Source organism: Benincasa hispida, chromosome 5 (assembly GCF_027475165.1).
Source record: "Benincasa hispida cultivar pf3 chromosome 5, pf3_genome.v1.1, whole genome shotgun sequence".
Lineage (NCBI taxonomy): Eukaryota > Viridiplantae > Streptophyta > Magnoliopsida > Cucurbitales > Cucurbitaceae > Benincasa > Benincasa hispida.
In genome coordinates, this window is record NC_143482.1 from 7,901,492 (window position 1) to 7,920,231 (window position 18,740).

Below are 18,740 nucleotides of genomic sequence, written 5' to 3' on the forward strand. Positions count from 1 at the left end.
TTGTGTTGTTTCATGCGAAGACAAAGAAATCAAGAAGGAAGAAATAGAAACATACGATCTAACCCATGTAATGAGTCTTTTTCTCCAAACCCCACACAACACAACCTCTAACTAACTCCTTTCATTTTGGCCACATGATCCACACAACGCAACCTAGCTTCAACTCTCTTCATTTTTTTCCCTTAATCCAATCATTCCCAAATAGAAACCAACCACGCCCAAACCTTTTCCAGAATTAACTAAACCGATTTTCAACATTGTTCAACTTGGCAGTTTTTTCCTCAAGCCATACTGTTATCTATGTTCAATCAGTCAGGAAGCTACATTTCTTTTACGTTTTACCATGTATTTTGAATTCAAGGATGTTTATTTTGATTTTTTTTTTTTTTGTTCTTATCTTCATTTTCTATTCGTTAGATAGGAACAGATTTGATAAATACTGATAACTCTTGGATGGAATATTAGAATGGAAAAAACCATTAGATAATGAACTATTGGTTCTAAGCTATCTCTAGTAATAAATCAACAATCCGAAGTGTTTTTCTTGTGTATTCTTGATAAACCAACGTTTATATATATATATATGTGTATGTGGGAAGATCTGTTTGGGATAGGGTAAATTGGGCTATCTTGGTCAAATCCTTGATTGATTATGATCCAAATATTTAAAAGAAATGGCTTTCACAAGCTCACAACACTAGAGAATATAATCCAAGTCTTCCCCCACCTTCCAACAAAAAATACAACAAAACAGACCAACAAGCAAGGGAAACTTACCCGCAAGACGATCCATCGTGTTAGTGCATTTATGTAAAACTTGCCAGGTAAAAAACTTCACTTTCCTTGGGGTCTTAATCCTCCAAAGCGTCAAGAAGACCAAATCACCTATGGGAGACGAGTCAAACAAACAATGAAAAAAAGACACACAAAAATCCCTTCAAATGATTGGGACTCCAAACCCTTAAATCCCATCTCCCACGCCTTAAAGAGTAACCCTCGAGCAAAGACAAAGAGAGGCCATGTCAATCACTTCCCTATCGGAAAGAGAATGACTAAACCCGAAAGAAAACAAACAGGAGCTCCAAGACCACCAGGAAATAAGACACAAGACGATTTTTAAGGGAAGACAACTGGTAAAGATGAGAAAATAAAGAGCAAAGGTGGAGCAGTAGGTGCCTCTAACCCCTTTCGTCAACCACTCAAATGGCGGGGGCATGTTTACTAGTAATGATCCTATGCCAAAGGGAATTGGACTCAAGGTGAAACCACCACAACCATTTGGCTATCAAAGCTCTGTTCTGAGCCTTAAATTCCCAATTTCTAGCCCCCCAATTGGTATTCAAACAGCCACCTTAAACTACATGAATATCATACAGAACTCTTCTCTACCATTTTCACTTTTCAACTTCTATCATAACCATCAAAGTTCATTGTCAATGTTTTTTTATCTATTCTATCTGACCATAATGACCCTTATCAAAAGAAACTTCAGTCGAAAAATAAAAATAATAAAAGAAAAATGTACTGTGCAAACAGACGAGCACAAGAGAAAAGAAAAGTATCCTTTGATAAAACTTATAGATTTTCTGTAAATGTCTGTTGGTTTGAAAGTAAAATAGAGAGAAGAAATAAAGTACACATAACACTTGTTTAAGAAAAAGAAACAAGAAAGTCTTCTATTTTCCACAAACTATGGGCATCAAATACTATATGCTTATGCAAGAAGTTGATCAACATAAACATCTAGTTCTTTTTTAGAATGAATAAGCATGTTAGATTATATCGACTAGAAAAGGGTTTGTCATACTGCGCCTGAAGAGTCTCTTCCACCACAAAGCAAAAACATGCCATCTGACCGCGCACTAGCCGTTGCGTACCTACAAAGAAACATATAACTCTATAATTTACCATAATCTATAGAAATAAAGAACACTAGAAATTTCTTTTACTGGTGAGACTAATAACACACTCACATTCGAGCAGATGGCCTATCACCTTCCGGGTTCAACCTCTGCCAGGCATATGGTTTCTGGGCAGTATCTAGAGCCCAAGCATCAGAAAGAACTCTTTTTCCTGATTAAAAAAAAAACATAAAAAGTAAAAAGTATCATGTAACCTTTTGTATGCCCAATTAGCATAAATTGGCATCAGCTTAATACATGAGCACACAAAATATATTATGGCAAGACTTTTTCTTCTTTCTTTCGAAATCTGAAAGGATATACAATTGTCATGATTAAATTTTAAAAAAAATGAAAAGATACCCACAACCAAAACAGCCAAAAAAAAAAAAACAATGGCAAAGTCAACCTACTGGGAAATGCACCAACAGTTCAGAACGAGAAACAAATAATAATTTCATAACTCTTCACACACTGATACCCAGTGAAAGCTATTAAATCTAATTATGGATCATTTCTCCTCCCACGTCCCATGACCTATCTCCTCCTCACAAAATATCCTATCCCTCCTCTCAAACTAGATGTTCCATAAAATCGCTAAAGAAGCAAACCCTCACAAGTCTCAACCCCTATTTCTAATGGGGTGCGGAACAACACCTTTGCAAACAATTAACATGAGCTGTTACGGGCCAAAAAGTATCATACGACTCCACAAAAGCATCTCAAATCGAAGAAGCAAAGCTGCATGACTAAAGCACCTCCTCCAAGTTCTTCGAGGCATTTTACATAGAACACACCATTGTGAACCCAATATCATGGAGGAAGCCTTCTCAATCTTCCTGTGCACAACTTATCAAGATCAAAATACAACCTTTGGGGCTCTCACTTTGAAGAGCAAAGAAAATAAAAGGGTTTGGAGGGGGACACACAAAAGGGAAACCAAAAGAGATGCTCCCAAAGGGATAGGGCTCTACAAACAAACACCCTTGGAGGCAAGACAAAGGCAAAGACCCAGTAATAAAGAAATCAATGACAAAAATATCAAAGGTTTCCCTATCCGTGAGCAGACGCACAAAGAAGATAGGAAATAAAGTCAAGGGAAAAAAAAAAGGAGTGATTGGGGGCATTCCCTACCCATCACAACCTAAAAAGAGTTTCTAGACCATCTTCACCTGAAAATTGACATATTTACAAAAAGAAGTGTAACCCAAAAGGATGGTTTTTCAAGGGTTACCGCAACTGCAAGTACCTCTGCCCCACATATTAAGAGCCTCATATTTACTCATAATGATCCCCGTTACACTCTTAAGTGGGGCCTTGACCTTTTGAGTAGGGTTCAATATGTAGAAAGTCATCTCTACAACTTAAACTTCTATTTTTAAATTTGTCAAATGTCCCGTTGAAGTAGATTTTTGATACCTTTTTTAGGAAGATTGGTGGATAGTGGATGTGCCCCTATTCTCTATCCTCTTAGACCCTACTCCCATAGCCTATGTTCTTTCAATCTCTAGGGAATTGGTATCCTTCCTTGAACTTACAAGTTTGGGTTGAAAAAGCGCATGAACTTTAAAAAGTGTTTAATATGTCTTTAAGATTTCAATTTTGTATCTAGTAGGAGCGCGTTGAAGTTTCAACTTTGCATCTAATAAGGCCTGAGATATTCAGAATTTTTTTAAATTTACTTATCTATTAGATATAAGATAGACTTTTCTGCTCAACTTCAATCAGACCCTAACTTCCAATTTTATGCCTGACAAGTATGTGAATTTTTTAAATTGTCAAATAAGTCAAAACCTATTTGACACAAATGGAAAATTAAGAAACATATTGGACACAAATTGAAAGTTGAAGGACCTAGACATTTTCTAAAGCTTGAAATCTATTGAACACAAAATTGATAGTTCGATGACCTATTAGACATTTTTTTAAAATTCAGGGAACAAATAGACACAAACCTAAAAGTTCAAAAACTAAGCTTGTACTATAATTTCTTTCCTTTTTAAGAAGTCGAGCGTTCATAGAGAGATAAAAGAGCTTTTCTAAAAAACGAAAAACCAATTTTTTGTTGATATAATGAAAGGAGACTAATGCTCCAAAATATAAATGAGAAGAATTATAAGAGACAACTACAGCTAATGATGAGAACAAGCCAAAAAAGACAAAAAGCCTACAATTGAGAAGCACCGAAAGCTTGGAAAGAAATCGCTCTAAAGAAGCTAGGAGAGGAATCGAACCAAAACGAATAGACCGATCAAAGCAAAACATCGAGGGGGGGGGGCCCCCCCCCCCACCACCAAATAGGACCTCCGAAAGGCTAATTATCAACAGGTCAGAAGTAGGGAATTTAAACCCAAACCCTAGACTCGTCAAATCTGAAGTTTCTACCCTATCTCTGTTTGAGATTCCTTCTACCATTTGTTATAAGGTAGAGAAGTGTTTGAAATATTAATTGTGGGAGGGATTCTCATTTGATTAGGTAAGAACCCACCCAAACCAACTAAATAATTGTCGATCTACCACCACTAAAGGAAATGTTTTCTTCCAAAAGAAAAAGATTTTTAAAACCTTTTCAACCATTGGGTTCGAAAAAGGGTTGGGTTATGTGCCCAAGAGGTAGCCCAAAGTAGGTAACATGCAAAGAAGCAATCTCACACCAAGAAATAGCCAACCATCTTGATCTAACCAACTTCAATCATTCTAAATTAATAAACATTGAAAAAGTGACAAGCATTCCATACTTCATATAAAGCCTACCACCAAAGGGAAAACACAGTTGGATCCATATATACATGTATGCAGCAACGCACATTGTTCGATAAGTACATAGTATGATTTTTCTCTCATTTGTCTTCTCAATAGACTAAGGAATCCTCATCCCTAAGGTCTTTAGGCTATTTCTCTTTTTTTTTTCTTTAATATATCATTATTTGTTTCTTATCCCAAAAAAATGGTATGCAAAACAGTTTTTGTGGCTTTTTGTTTCGAACATGTCTCTTTTGCGGTCCAACAAAGGTTGGTTCTTCATTAAAAAGTAGATGGATTGGGATTATCTCGTTTTTAAAATTAAATTAATCCCCAGTAATTTAAACCAAGCAGTAAAATAGTCACAAAGTCCCAACAAAAGAATAAAAGAATAAGTATATAACCAATTGTTCATTTGCACCTACCATCATTGCCACTCACAGTAACCAGATACCTTTGAGCAACCAAGTCCATCACATGGCCATAGCGAGGTCCAGGTCCCTGTCCTTGTACCACCACCCTATATTCCCATTTTTATATAAGTTCCAAGGATTTCCCTACATCTTAACTATAAAGATACTGACCTAATTTTACCTGTGCCACTTGAATTTATCATTTGTTAAATCAAGCACATAGAGATCATCTGTGGAATGCCCAGCCGGACCAATGCCACCCTAACCAAAGAAAAAAGGAACTCGGTTAACGCAAGTATCAGCTTGAGAAACCATGCAAGGAAACCTCAAAATTTTCTAATTTTTGCGAACTTTTCTTATCCAATCACCTGGAAAACAACCATGGTACCCACTGCGGCTGCAGCATGTGCAGCCCTTGGTGATGGTGGCTCACCAGCAGGTCTGATTCTAATATCCAAACATCCAAGCATTAACAGTCAGCACATCCAAGTCAACTCCACAAGTAGAAGAACAGAGTTACGTGTGTGTATGTGTGTGTTTGTATAAAGTAATATTACCTGGTCCATTTCCTAGTGAGAACGTCATACGAGTGCACTGAATTGGTCACACCCGCCAACCCTTCATAACAAAAGTATCACAAACCCAATTTAAGAATTCAGAAGTTGAGCCCATGGCGTGCAAACTCATTGAATTACAATTGACCAGATTTCTTATTCAAATAGGATAAAAAATAAGTACATATTACATCAACTCCATCACCAGCATTCAGGACAGTACTAAAAAAAATCGTAGAGAGGTTGGAAAACAATTACTGATTCCGGGAGCAGCAGAGGAGGCTCCACCCTCGATGGCAGTGGCGCCACCAAAGAGAATGAGACGGGGGCCAAAGGATTTAGTGGCAGCAACGGCAGTGAGGGTGTGGCCGCATCGAGGTCCAGGCGCGTCGTCGTCGGTGTCCCAATATGTCTCAAGTGCTCGATAAGACGGAGCCGGGTGCAGCCATGGCTTGGAACCCATCTATAACCAGGCCGCCCCGAAGAGAAGTTTCAGATCTATCTAACAAACAAACTCAACACGCATGATAGGAAGAGCCTAATTTCCAGAAAAGTATGAGAAAAGGCGGAATCCGTGGGGCCCGAGCCAGGCTCCGGAAACCTCCGTCTAAAATCTGCTTCTTTGCTTTCTGTAATGGAGGAGTAAAAGGAAGTTCCGCTTACTTGACTTCCAGCCTTCAATTTGGAAATGGGTCTTCCACAATCCATCCATCTTTCTTTTTCTTTCTTTATTCTCATTTCTTTTCTTTCTTTTACGATCGGTTTTACATTTTAGCAACCTTTATTAATTTTAAACGGAGGGGTTGTTTGGGGTAAACTTTATTAATAATTTGTAGTTGTTTGTGTTTTTTTTTTTTTTTTTTAAGAAAACAAACTAACAACAAACAATCCTAGAAACTGCACTCTAACTACCTCCCAACGATTGATGGAGAGGATGTTGTCTGGAAAACCCTCTTTTCAGATCAAAGAACAACCCTGAGAGAGGTCAAAACTTCTAAAGCATAGGCACATTTGTTCTCCACTCTCGAGATATGATAAAAAGAATGTTAAACTCGGCAATGTAAGGAGGACTCTTGGAATGAAAGCCTTGTTAGAGAATTCTTCCTTCCCCCGAGATGCTTGGGATGTTCTTAATGGTCTTGTTGATGTTTTGGAGTTTTGATTTAAAAAATAAATAAATAAATATCCATGTTCAAGAGTGTTTATCATTTGGGTTCCAATCTCTTCTCCCTCCTCCTCCCGATTCTCCTAAGGCTTGGAAGGATATGTGGGGAACAAGGATGGCGTCAAAAAAATGAAAATTTCTTACTGTAAAATATTCAATGATATTATTCCTACCATTTGCAATCTTTGAGCAAAAGCGATCTTCTCTAATTCCTTATGTTTCTTTTGTAGATCGCACATGAGTCTACTTATCATATCATGTGGGAATGTAAGTTTGCAAGAAAATTTTAGGAATCTTTTTCTCCCAATTATTGGATTGTCTAAGATTTGTGTGCTCTCATGGGGGAGTTTGATTGCGCCTTTAATTATTTTATGAATTTTGTGGAACTTGAGAAACGATATTTGCTTAATAAATGGCATGTCAGACTTTGATACCCTCAAGTGCTTAATTGATTATCGTTTCTTATGCTTGTCATTTCTCATGCTTGTTGGGTTTTGGGGAGCAAGGTTCTATTTCAAGACTCGCTTTGCATGTCTCTCCCTTCTCGCACCTCTCGTTGGTCTCCATTGAGTTTGAGTCACTAGAAGCTTAATGCAAATGCGGCTTGGTCAAAGGAGCGAGGTGTTGGCGGGCTTTGGATGGATTGTTTGTGACCAAGATGGAAAAATTATCTTGGGTGGCTATAATTTTTCTAGAAATAGGTTGAGCATCAACATATTGGAAGCTGATGCTATCTTGGATGGCTTGGTTGCGGTTCAGCAAGAATGGGATGGGAACTGAAACGATACATGAGTACCCTTTTGCAAAAGTGGTTGCATCCTTATTTAATTTTACATAACATACAAAAAATATATAAGACGGAAACAGGATAAATAAAATATGAAAAAGAGATTCAAAAGGCACATACCCTTGAAGACTAGTCTATTCCCGATTCCTTTCCAAATCACAAACACAACGAATACTTTGATCGTGAAAAATGCAGCAATCAATCGAACACCACCATGCGGAAACTTCGGTATTCTCGAGATAGAGATTTGTAGAGAGTATGTGAGCTTCTAAATTAATTTGAAATTGAATGTATTATTTAAATTTTGAGAGCAAAAAACAATTTTTCTAGCACGCAACTTCAGTATACTTTAGTGTTTATATAAGAGTGCAAGAGGGAAATGAAAGAACGTTTCTTTTCATCTTCCATATATTAATGAGAAAATAATGAAGGAAAGGAAAAGATTATCAAATGACTTATTGTCTCTAATTACGAAATTATTTATTTAAAACTAATTTTTCTTTAAATAATATATAAACATAAATTTAAAAAGATCACTCATTAATTCAACAATATTTAAGATGAATCAAATTTATGTTAGTTTTGATATTTGAACATATTCAAATAAACATTTTCTCTCAAAGTATATCTCATGTAATTATATTTTATATAATTAATTCCTTTTATCAATTTGAACAATTCAAATTAATTCAAATCAATTCGATTCTAATTTATTCCAATTGAGCTAATGAATGGACCTTATAGACTTATAGATTGAAGCTCCAATGGTACTTGATTAATTAATTAAATTAATTAACTTCTATTAATTGTTGATCATTCCACTAAAAACCGACAGTTGCACTATTCGCATTACAGACATATTTTTGTGTCCATTGGATATAACTAGTCAATGGTGTGTTACACAAATTGCTCGTAAGCACAGTTTGACCAAAATTACTATTTTGCACCTATAGTTACATCTAACTCTTTAAGTACCACTAATCTCTCTAATGAACAATAGGTTATAGTCCAACTATAACTTAACCCCTCTCAGCTTAGCAGAGGGTATGGCGCCACATTGTTCAAGTCTCAGAATCAGCCTTTAAGGGAGCAACTCCTCTACTTACTCTAACTAAAAATGAGTGAATTTCTTCTTGTGTAATTGTGTTCTCAGTTTTCCATCAGACGAGTCCTCAAAATGGTAGGCATATTGAATTGGTAAAACTGGCCACGTTCACCCATGCAAATCAAATCCGATCTTATACAAACTCTTTGTATGGAATACCCCCGCTCATATGTCTCCACATGAATGGTCAGGATCAAATAATCTGTAGCACTTTATAACAATTATAACAACTACAAAACAAGTTGTATTCCTAGTGTCATCAGGATAAGATATCCAACATTTTCCATCTACTATAGATCGTTTAGGTTATCACTTAAACATGATCCACCTGTGTCACACCCTTCCCTAAATTACCCTTTTAATCTGAGAAGAGATATGAATACAGTAGTTGCCAACCCTCTTATGACAACTACTGCCCAACATACTCTTGTGAACCTGTGTCTTTAGCACCTGTTAAACCTAATTAGCAGTTTATAACTCTCTAGAACTTAACACGCAATCTTAGTAACAACTCAAAGCATATAAATTACTACTAATCAGAATATTGACTTCAACATACTTAGCAATTTCAGAAAAATCAAGCCTATTTACAACATCAGTTCGACACAAGTTCTACCTTATTTCCCATGACATGTACAAAAAAAAAAAAAAAAAAAACACTAAGGTTTAAACAGGACATAGTGGACCACCTAAACTTCAAGCCCTCTATTATCCTTGAATAGTGTCTGACTGGTAGAAATGTTAGGCCTCAAGTCGTCGACCGCTACCTGGGAAGAGAAAACATTTGAAAGAATGAACTTAAAAACGCTCGGTGAGTGACTTCTTTAAAAGATTTTAAACATAAATAAAAATAAACCTGCTCATCATGAACCATTTAAATTCTCATTTCTACTGTTTGAAAATAGAAACTAGAAACATGGAATTATAGTACATAAAAAAAAATTCTGGAATAAAACTCATCATCCTTTTCTTGCAAAGCACTTTTACTCCTCTATTTGAACATGAGGGAGGGCCCTTTTGCTCAATTTCTAATATCCTTAGTTAAGCGAGAGCCCTTTTGCTCGATTTCATTAGCGTCGATAACATAGGTCATACATGCACGTAGAACTGAATAGGATCCTGATTACTTTACCATATCTTCATTATTAAGGATCCCTAGCATGACATGAAATTTGGGTACTTTACCATACATGCGTTACCAACATTTGGAGTAGGGCTTTTGTACAAGGCACGAATCATTAAAACATTTCTTAAACATAAAACAACATACTCAATGATGAAATTGTTAAATTTTAAAGTTACATGTCATTGCATAGTGCCTTGTAAACATTAATCATGCTTATAAATCCTTTTGTAGATATTCAACATATTTCATAATATGGCATAACCTTATTGAAAATACATGTCAATTCACATATAAAATTTTAGTCTTTAAAATATGGATCATGCTATATCAACATATATTTACAGTATGTGTCGAGAAAATCATGATATAAAAACAACATGTTAAATTGACTATACGCAGAAAAATCATTTGTAAAAACCTGTCACTCACAATTTCCGACTCCAACCTTGGGGTTTTTAAACCTTTCCTAATTGAACTTGACCTGAAAATAACATTATTAACTTATGGTTATCCTCTAGATGATTATCCAGTACAAACAGTGCATAAACATCTTTCATTTTGTCATAATTCCTTTAACCCCTAAAAAATCCCTAAAATATCCTAACTTTATTTAAACTTCCATAAAACCTTAATTTAGTCCAATTTAGGGTTTTTATTCTGCAATGGGTCCTTTAATTACTTAAAATCAACTTGAAATCTCAAAATTAATTTCCAATTCTAGGTTTTAGGTGCCCTAATATTGCCAATTATCCTTACTTTTTTCAAACCCTAATTTATCCAATTAAGAGTTTCACCTTATACTTTGATCCTCAAATTACCTAAAAATTAACTTATGATTCCAAATCAATTCAATCCCAAGGTCAAAACATCTAATTAATACCTATGAGGACTTAAATTAAGTTTAGGAATGTTAGGTTTTATGTCCTAAAACTCGTGGTTTATAAACAATAAACTTATTACGTTATCAATAAAGATATAATTGAGGTTTTATTCAAGTTGTTATTGAATGTATGAATTGCTCATTTTGTTCTAGAAAGAAGACTAAATCTAATAAACTAAAGATCGATGGTTATTATATGAATACTTAAACTTTATATGGCAACACAAAAGATGGATCAGGTTTGAGTAAATAGCCAAAACGGTTTATAGTATATGAATAAGGTTGGGTGCCTTATTCTGGTAACACTATCGGATGCGGCCTACTTTGTACTGTTACAATTTATTATGAAGTGCTACAAGCGAAGTGATACTGATTCATTCATGTAGTGACATGAGGAGTGGAGGCGTTCTATGTAGTGAGTTTGTATAAGATGGAACCAAGAAATAAGTCACTCTTACTTTATAACGAGGTTTATTGTTTAAGACTGACTATTTTAAAGCGATGACCTAGGTAACTTGATCTTAATCTTGAGATAACTATGAACTTCTATTTATTCGGGATTATTCTTAGATTTTCATGGGTAAGGGTTGGCTTAACAGAGCTTACTCAATAAGCTTCCTATTTCAGCGGTAAAATCAAGTAGATAGCTGGGGACATAGGATGCAAGACGGAATTCACTCATACCCCTTTTAGGGATAGTAGAGAGGTTGTTCCTTTAAGTGCTGACTCCAAGTCTTAAACAAGGGGCCCCACTCTCTCATTGGCTCGAGAAGGACTCGGTTTAGTGATTTGATCACAAACCAATTTTCATTAAAGGATCAGTGGAACTTAAGGAACAAGATGTAATCTTGGGGGTAAAACAACTTTTGACCCAACTATTATTATAAACAACCTGTGAAGGGTTGACTTACTAATCATGCTTATATCGAGTGGATACAATATATCTACAGTGAAGGGAGTGCAACGACTGGGCTTTAGTGGAGTGACCCGATATTTAAGGAATGATGGTTACTTAAGTTAAAGAGCTTAGCCAATTAATCTCAGATCGTTGGAGTCCATGTTCTATAGGTTCATGAGGTCCCCTAATAGCTCTCTGACTAAACCTTAGAATAGTGCGATGAACGAATTTAAAGTGTTTGAATTCGTTTTTTGGAGAAAAGCGTTAAATATATATACGATATATTTAACCTAATGTTTAATTGTGAATTAAACATAAAGAAAAAGAAAATAGGAGATATTTAAATAAGATTTAAATATCAATATTATGAATACAGATCCATATTAATTGAGATTAGTGTTGGATTTAATGTTAAATTAAATAAATTAAATTGTTTAATTAATTATTTAATATTAATTTAATTTTAAAATTAATTATCAGAATTAATTTTGAAATTAAATGGAGTTGGTCAAAATGATTGACTAGGTAAAAATGCAATAAAAGTCAAAATATTGACTTTTGACTTTGAAAGTCACACTTTGACCTTTGACCAAGTTAGTGAAAAAATCCTACATTTTTTAGTGAGAAATACCAATGTTTGCATTGCTAAGTGTTGTTTTCAATTGAAGACACTTGCCCCACTAATCCCACTTTGAGTTAGTGGATTTTTTAGTGTCAAATTCTCGTAAAACTTAAAATTGCATGTTTTTGCATGAAATGACTTTTAAAAAAGAAGAGTTTTATGAATTTTAAAACTCTTGGTCAAAGTGGATGTTTATGAGATTATTTGATAATCTCGAAATTATTTTCTCTCAAATTCTTAATTTTTTCTTCTCTAAATTAGTCACTCACTGGATTACACCATCCCGTTCTAAGGTTAGAGAATAGTCGGGAAGACTCTCGTGGTGATCTACGAATCGTTCGTGAGGAGATTGGAGTTGATTTGGAGAAGATTCAAGTTTACAAAGATTGTATGTCTTCTTACCCTTTATTCTTATTTTACTTGCATGTTTAGTTTTTGAAATTAACTTAATTAGAGTACTTTAGATCCATTATTTCTTCCACCGCGCATGTGTTCGTTCCATCAAAGAACATCTTGATTAACCTTAATTTTGTCCAATTTTACCTAATTTTTCCATTAACTCTAATTAGGGTTTACTTTATAAATTAACCTCTTAACCAACTTCAAATCCAACTTAGGATTCCAATTTCTTTTAATTTCATGTTTAAAGTATCATATTAATACTATTAGGCCACTAATTATGCTTAAGAACACCTTAATTACCATAAAATTGGATTTTCAACTTTTAATCACGGACAAAAAATGACAAACAGAAGTCATCTAACGGAACCTGTTAAAGTCCTTGAGCAGAAGCGTGGAGATCAGTCCAAGTTTTATTTTCACAAAATCAAAATTACATAATACAAATATTATGCATAGTTATAAATTTACAGCATGCAATCATAAATAAAAAAGAGAGAATTATGGTGAGAAAAAACTTATCCTTGAATAACCTTTCTTCTCAAAAACCAATTCCCTTCTCCGTTTTTGTCATGAACAATCATGAACAGAAAAATGATACAAATAAACACCACAATAAATAAAACCTCTTGTATTCTCTTTTGGGATGAGAATCACTAAGGAGTTGTGAGCTCTTAGATTTTTGGAAAAGAGGAAGAGATTAAGAGGAAAATTGTGTTTTTCTAGAGAAAAACTTTTTTCTTTTTAGAATTGGAAAAGCACACATTCCACGCCACCACACACACGCATTAATAAAGAGACATAGAAGAAGAGAGTTACAACTTCCTCCCAAAAACATTTTCAAAATAAATTAAAAATTATTTAAAAAACCATTTAATATATATTTACATGATAACTGTCTTATCATATAATATATATTAAACTATATATTATATCAAATATAACACATAACCTATAGTTTAATATTATATCAAACACAATATAACCTATAGCTTTCATTCTCTCAACAATACATGATATTTAATATAAATCATATTTATACTAAACTTAATTATATGAATCCAATCCACATAATTAATATTTAAATCAAATTCAAATATTTATTTTCTCTCAAATAATATATCAAATATATTATAATAATTATATCATATATAATTAAGTAGAAAATTAATTATATCACATATAATTAATTCTCTCGATTAATTTGAATAATTTAAACTAATCCAAAATTAATTCTCATTAAATCTCTGTTGAGCTACAGAGGGACCTCATGAACCTGTAGATTGAAACTTCAATGGTACTTGAATAATTAATTAAACTCCTTTAATTGAATTAACTAAATTATTCAACATCCATTAATTGTCGGGCACTTCATTAAAGACCGATGACTACACTCTTCGCACTACAAATATATTTTTGTGTCCATTGAATATAACCAGTCAACAGTTCGATGACTCTTCACAAATTGTTCGTAAGTACAGCTGGGTCAAAATTACCGTTTCGCTTTGTAGTTACATTTAACTCCTTACATTTAATCTAAATTAATTTATAATACATTACATAATATATATTTTAGTTTTTTAAAAAATTGAATTGGATTTATAACATGACATACTATATTTTTAAATGTTTTTATCTTTATTTAATATAATTCTGTATTTTAAATTTTAAAATTCAAATTATGGATACAAAGAAAATATAAAAAAAATGTTGTTTTCAGAATTTACACTATTTTGGTCACATAATTCAATAACAGTTTTCAGAAATAGAATTTGGATTGTCTGCTAAACATATATTCGCTGAACCCAGTGAATCTGAAAACATAAAATAGAATATTGATTGCGAACTGAACAAGCCTTTATAGACTCATTTAAAATGATTGAAAGGTAACCTCATGAAGAATTTAATTTGGAATTTCAAAAAGTGATAAAACTCCTAAATTTCCTGCCATTTTGGTTTTTTTCCATTTGTTGAACAAAAAATTTTGGACTAACTACAAATCGGTACGTTATTTTTTAATTAATGACGAGATTATAAATAATCAAATTTGGGACTAATTAAAAGTTGACATGTGTCCTAAATTGAAATCGAAAACATAAGTTGACAAATTCCAATGATGTCGTGTATTCTCATCGTAATCGTTAGATCAAATAAAATAGTTTGACCCAATTTGACATTAATATTTGAGCTCGAGTCCAATTGAGCCTAAAAATGCTTAATTTGGCCCAAAGGCCAACCAAATTCAAAATTAATTAGTTATACCCAATGGCTAGGTCCACAGACCAATCAAATCCACGCCTACAAAACCCACATGAGAATTCTATAAATAGACTCTTCAAATTTAAGGGTTCGAAATTTTTTATTCTAAGGGCCTAGAGAGAATTCTCCCGACAATTAAAGGACTATAACTCTTGAAGTTGAACACTCCTTAAAGATGCAAATGTTCTTCTAAGACAAGAACATTCACGTACTTCCTTCCTTCCTTCAAATCAATCGTATAGATTCATCATAAAGAATTGGACGACCAAGTACTAGAGATCGGGCTTGTCGTGTGTTAGCATTTAAAAGTGTTGGATCGATATGGCAACCCTAGAGGGGGGTGAATAGGGTTTAATTAAACTTTTTTTTTTTCTAAATTAACCCAATTAAACTAATTAATACACTTGTTTTATAAATAATAAGAAAAATTCAATTTATGCAACAAATAAGATGACAAAAATGTGATAATTTAATTCTATCAAATTTTAACAAATAAATAAGAACAAACTAAAACATACAATAAACTGCTTAAATTAATTACAAAAATAAAAAGGAAAGAGTTAGAGAAGAAGATACCGTAGTTTTTATAATGGTTCGGTTAAACTCGACCTACTCCATTCCCCAAGCGCCTCTTGGGAATTTGAATAAAATCTTTCCGACTCTTTCCACGGATTAGAGTCCAACGGTTACACCACCGCTTTATTTACAGGTTCAAGAGCAAACCTGATCCTTTCCACAGTTTAGGATCAAATCGTTACAAATGTTGGAATTTTTTAAGAACACAATACAACTCTCACTAGAGTGGATTTACAAGTTTAAGCACTCAACAAGTTTATCCTCACAATACAATAACACTCTCTCAAGAATAAGATGAAAAGAAAGATTGGGAACTTAGAGAGAGCAACAATGGAACTTTTGAGTTTTGGAGGATTATGAAATGTAAAATTTGTTGGTTTAAAATTTGGAGAGGGAGATATTTATATAGAGATGGAAAAATTTTTAGAAACCACAATTAATTTGGACCATTGGATTTTGGAAAAGAAAAATCAATGGTGGAGATTTTAAACTAAACTAGTCGTTAGATACAAATAAAATATAATATTAAATTCCTTTTTTTTTTAAAATTCATTTTCTTTTTAAAATTAATCCAAAAAAATAAAAAAACATATCATGTGTCAAAAACTAGCGGTTAAACACAAACATAAAATAATATTAAATTCATTTTCTTTTTAAATTCATTATCTTTAAAGTCAATCCAAAAATAAAAAACATATTATGGATAAAAAAAACTAGTCGTTAGACACAAACATAAAATAATATTAAATTTCAATTTTTTTTATATTAAATCAATCCAAAAATCAAAAGTCCATCATATGTTAATTTCTTAATGATCCACTATTCAACCAATATGTTGCTACATGTCTACATGCAAATGGTCTGGTTATGCCATGTCATCACCACGATATTTTCTCTATAGACTTGTTTCGGTCATATCGTCTACGTTTTAGCTCCGATTTGATTGATTCAAGAGGTGTTGGAATCGTTGTTCCGAGCTCTACGCTATGGACATATTAAAACACTAAGATTTTCAGTAATTAAAAATTGAGTTTGTTATCATCAAAACATCGATTAATTAATTAATTAAAATTAATTAATTTAAGATTAAGAGCCAAAATGCCAATAATCTTCCTTTTTATGATGACAAACCATTCAAGAAAAATAGCTTGAAATAAATGTAAACCATATGTAGCACATAATAAAATTCAACATATCACCATAAAGATCATTTTTGAAATTCACTCAAAAAAAAAAATTCTCCCCTTAATTAATACAATCAAAATCATAACAAATTTATAGCATATTTTTCTTAAACTTCTCCCCCTTTGGAATCATAAAAAAGAATAATTAAGAAAAATTTAGAACTACAAATGTTTCCCTTAAAAACATGAACATAAATTTAGCACAACTACCCCCTAAGAATATTAATTCATGCTTTCCATATCTCCCCCTATCAAAATGCTTTCTAAAAGATTTAACATGTAAAATTATAAAATCAAGAGGCATCACAACGAATAATACCGAGCTCAAGCCTATTTTTACAAAAGTTTTCTTCATTTAAAGGCTTGGTAAAAATATCCGCTAATTGATTATTAGAGCCTACAAATTCAAGAGTAATATTATCATTTTGCACATGTTCTCTAATAAAGTGATGCCTAATATCAATTTGCTTAGTCCTAGGATGATGTATAGAATTTTTAGTCAAATTAATAGCACTATATTATCACAAAATATAGGCACATTATTAAACTTTAATCCAAAATCACAAAGAGTTTGTTTCATCCAAAGAATTTGAGCACAACAACTAGCAACCGCAATATATTCCGTTTCGGTAGTGGATAAGACAACCGAATTTTGCTTTTTACTAAACCAAGAAACTAAGGAACTACCAAGAAATTGACAAATCCCATTAGTACTCTTACGATCAAGTAAACTACCCGCAAAATCCGCATCGGAATATCCTACCAAATTAAATTCAACATTTTTAGGATACCATAAGCCTAAATCAATAGTACCAAACAAATATTTAAAAATTCTTTTAACGACATGTAAATGTGATTCCTTAAGACAAGATTGAAATCTAGCACAAAGACATACACTAAACATAATATCGGTGTACTAGCGGTTAAATAAAGTAAAGATCCAATCATACCTCTATAAGTTTTTATATCCACACACTTACCTCTTTTTTATTCTTGTCAAGCTTAGTGGATGTACTCATAGGAGTTTTTGCAATTTTACCTCCATTGAATTTGAACCTTTTGAGCAAATCTCTTGTGTATTTTTCTTGACTTATGAAAATACCATCATTGAGTTGTTTGATTTGGAGTCCAAGGAAGAAGCTAAGTTCTCCCATCATACTCATCTCAAATTCATTATGCATACACTTAGAAAATTCTTCACATAAAGATGGATTAGTAGAACAAAAAATAATATCATCCACATATATTTGTACTAAAAGCATATCATTTTCTTTAGTCTTAATAAAAAGAGTAGTATCAATTTTATCCATTTTAAATCCATTCTCAAGCAAGAAATTACTAAGTCTATCATACCAAGTCTTGGAGCTTGTTTTAAGCCATAAAGAACATTTTTCCACTTATAGACATGATTAGGAAAATCAAAACTTTCAAACCCGGAGGTTGTTCTACATAAACTTCCTCCATGATATAACCATTTAAAAATGCACTTTTCACATCCATTTGATACAAAATGAAATTCTTATAAGAAGCAAAAGTAAGCAACATTTAATAGCTTCTAATCTAGCAACGGGTGCAAAAGTTTCTTCATAATCTATTCCTTCCTCTTGACAATAACCTTGAGCTACAAGTCTAGCTTTATTTCTAATGATATTTACATTTTCATCCATTTTATTTTTAAAGACCCATTTAGTTCCAATTATAGAGCATGAGAGGGCCTAGGGACTAACTCCCAAACTTTATTCCTTTCAAATTGATTTAATTCTTCTTGCATAGCTAAAACCCAAAAATCATCATTTTCGGCATCTTTAAAACTTTTTGGTTCAATTTGAGAAACAAAAGCAAGATTATTAAATATATTAAGAGAGGAACGAGTTTTCACACCTTGTTCGGGATCACCAAGAATTAATTCTTTGGGATGGGAAGGAGCATACCTCCACTCTTTAGGCATGGATGAAGAACTAACTTCGTTCTTTTCGATTAAGCTCAACTCTTGCTTACTTGAAACAATTTCCTTGCCTTTGTCACTAACAAGTAAATCTCCAAAATTTCCTTCTAAAACATCACTACAAATAGGCTCATTAGAAATAACAATGCAAGATTCATCAAATACTACATGTATAGATTCCTCA

At 33.0% G+C, this 18,740-nt stretch overlaps 1 protein-coding gene across 1 annotated transcript in view; it reads right to left on the reverse strand.

Moving 5' to 3' along the window:
* Window positions 1–6,376, reverse strand: part of BSL1 (BRI1 suppressor 1 (BSU1)-like 1) — a 28,743-nt gene extending 22,367 nt beyond the window's left edge. The window contains exons 1-7 of the mRNA XM_039031841.2: window positions 5,869–6,376; window positions 5,614–5,674; window positions 5,425–5,503; window positions 5,238–5,317; window positions 5,069–5,163; window positions 1,974–2,073; window positions 1,808–1,877 (exon numbers count right to left, since the gene is read on the reverse strand). Coding sequence (XP_038887769.2) covers window positions 1,808–1,877; window positions 1,974–2,073; window positions 5,069–5,163; window positions 5,238–5,317; window positions 5,425–5,503; window positions 5,614–5,674; window positions 5,869–6,073 — 690 coding nt within the window. The 5' untranslated portion in view covers window positions 6,074–6,376. The remainder of the gene's footprint in view (window positions 1–1,807; window positions 1,878–1,973; window positions 2,074–5,068; window positions 5,164–5,237; window positions 5,318–5,424; window positions 5,504–5,613; window positions 5,675–5,868) is intronic.
* Window positions 6,377–18,740: the final 12,364 nt, after the last annotated feature.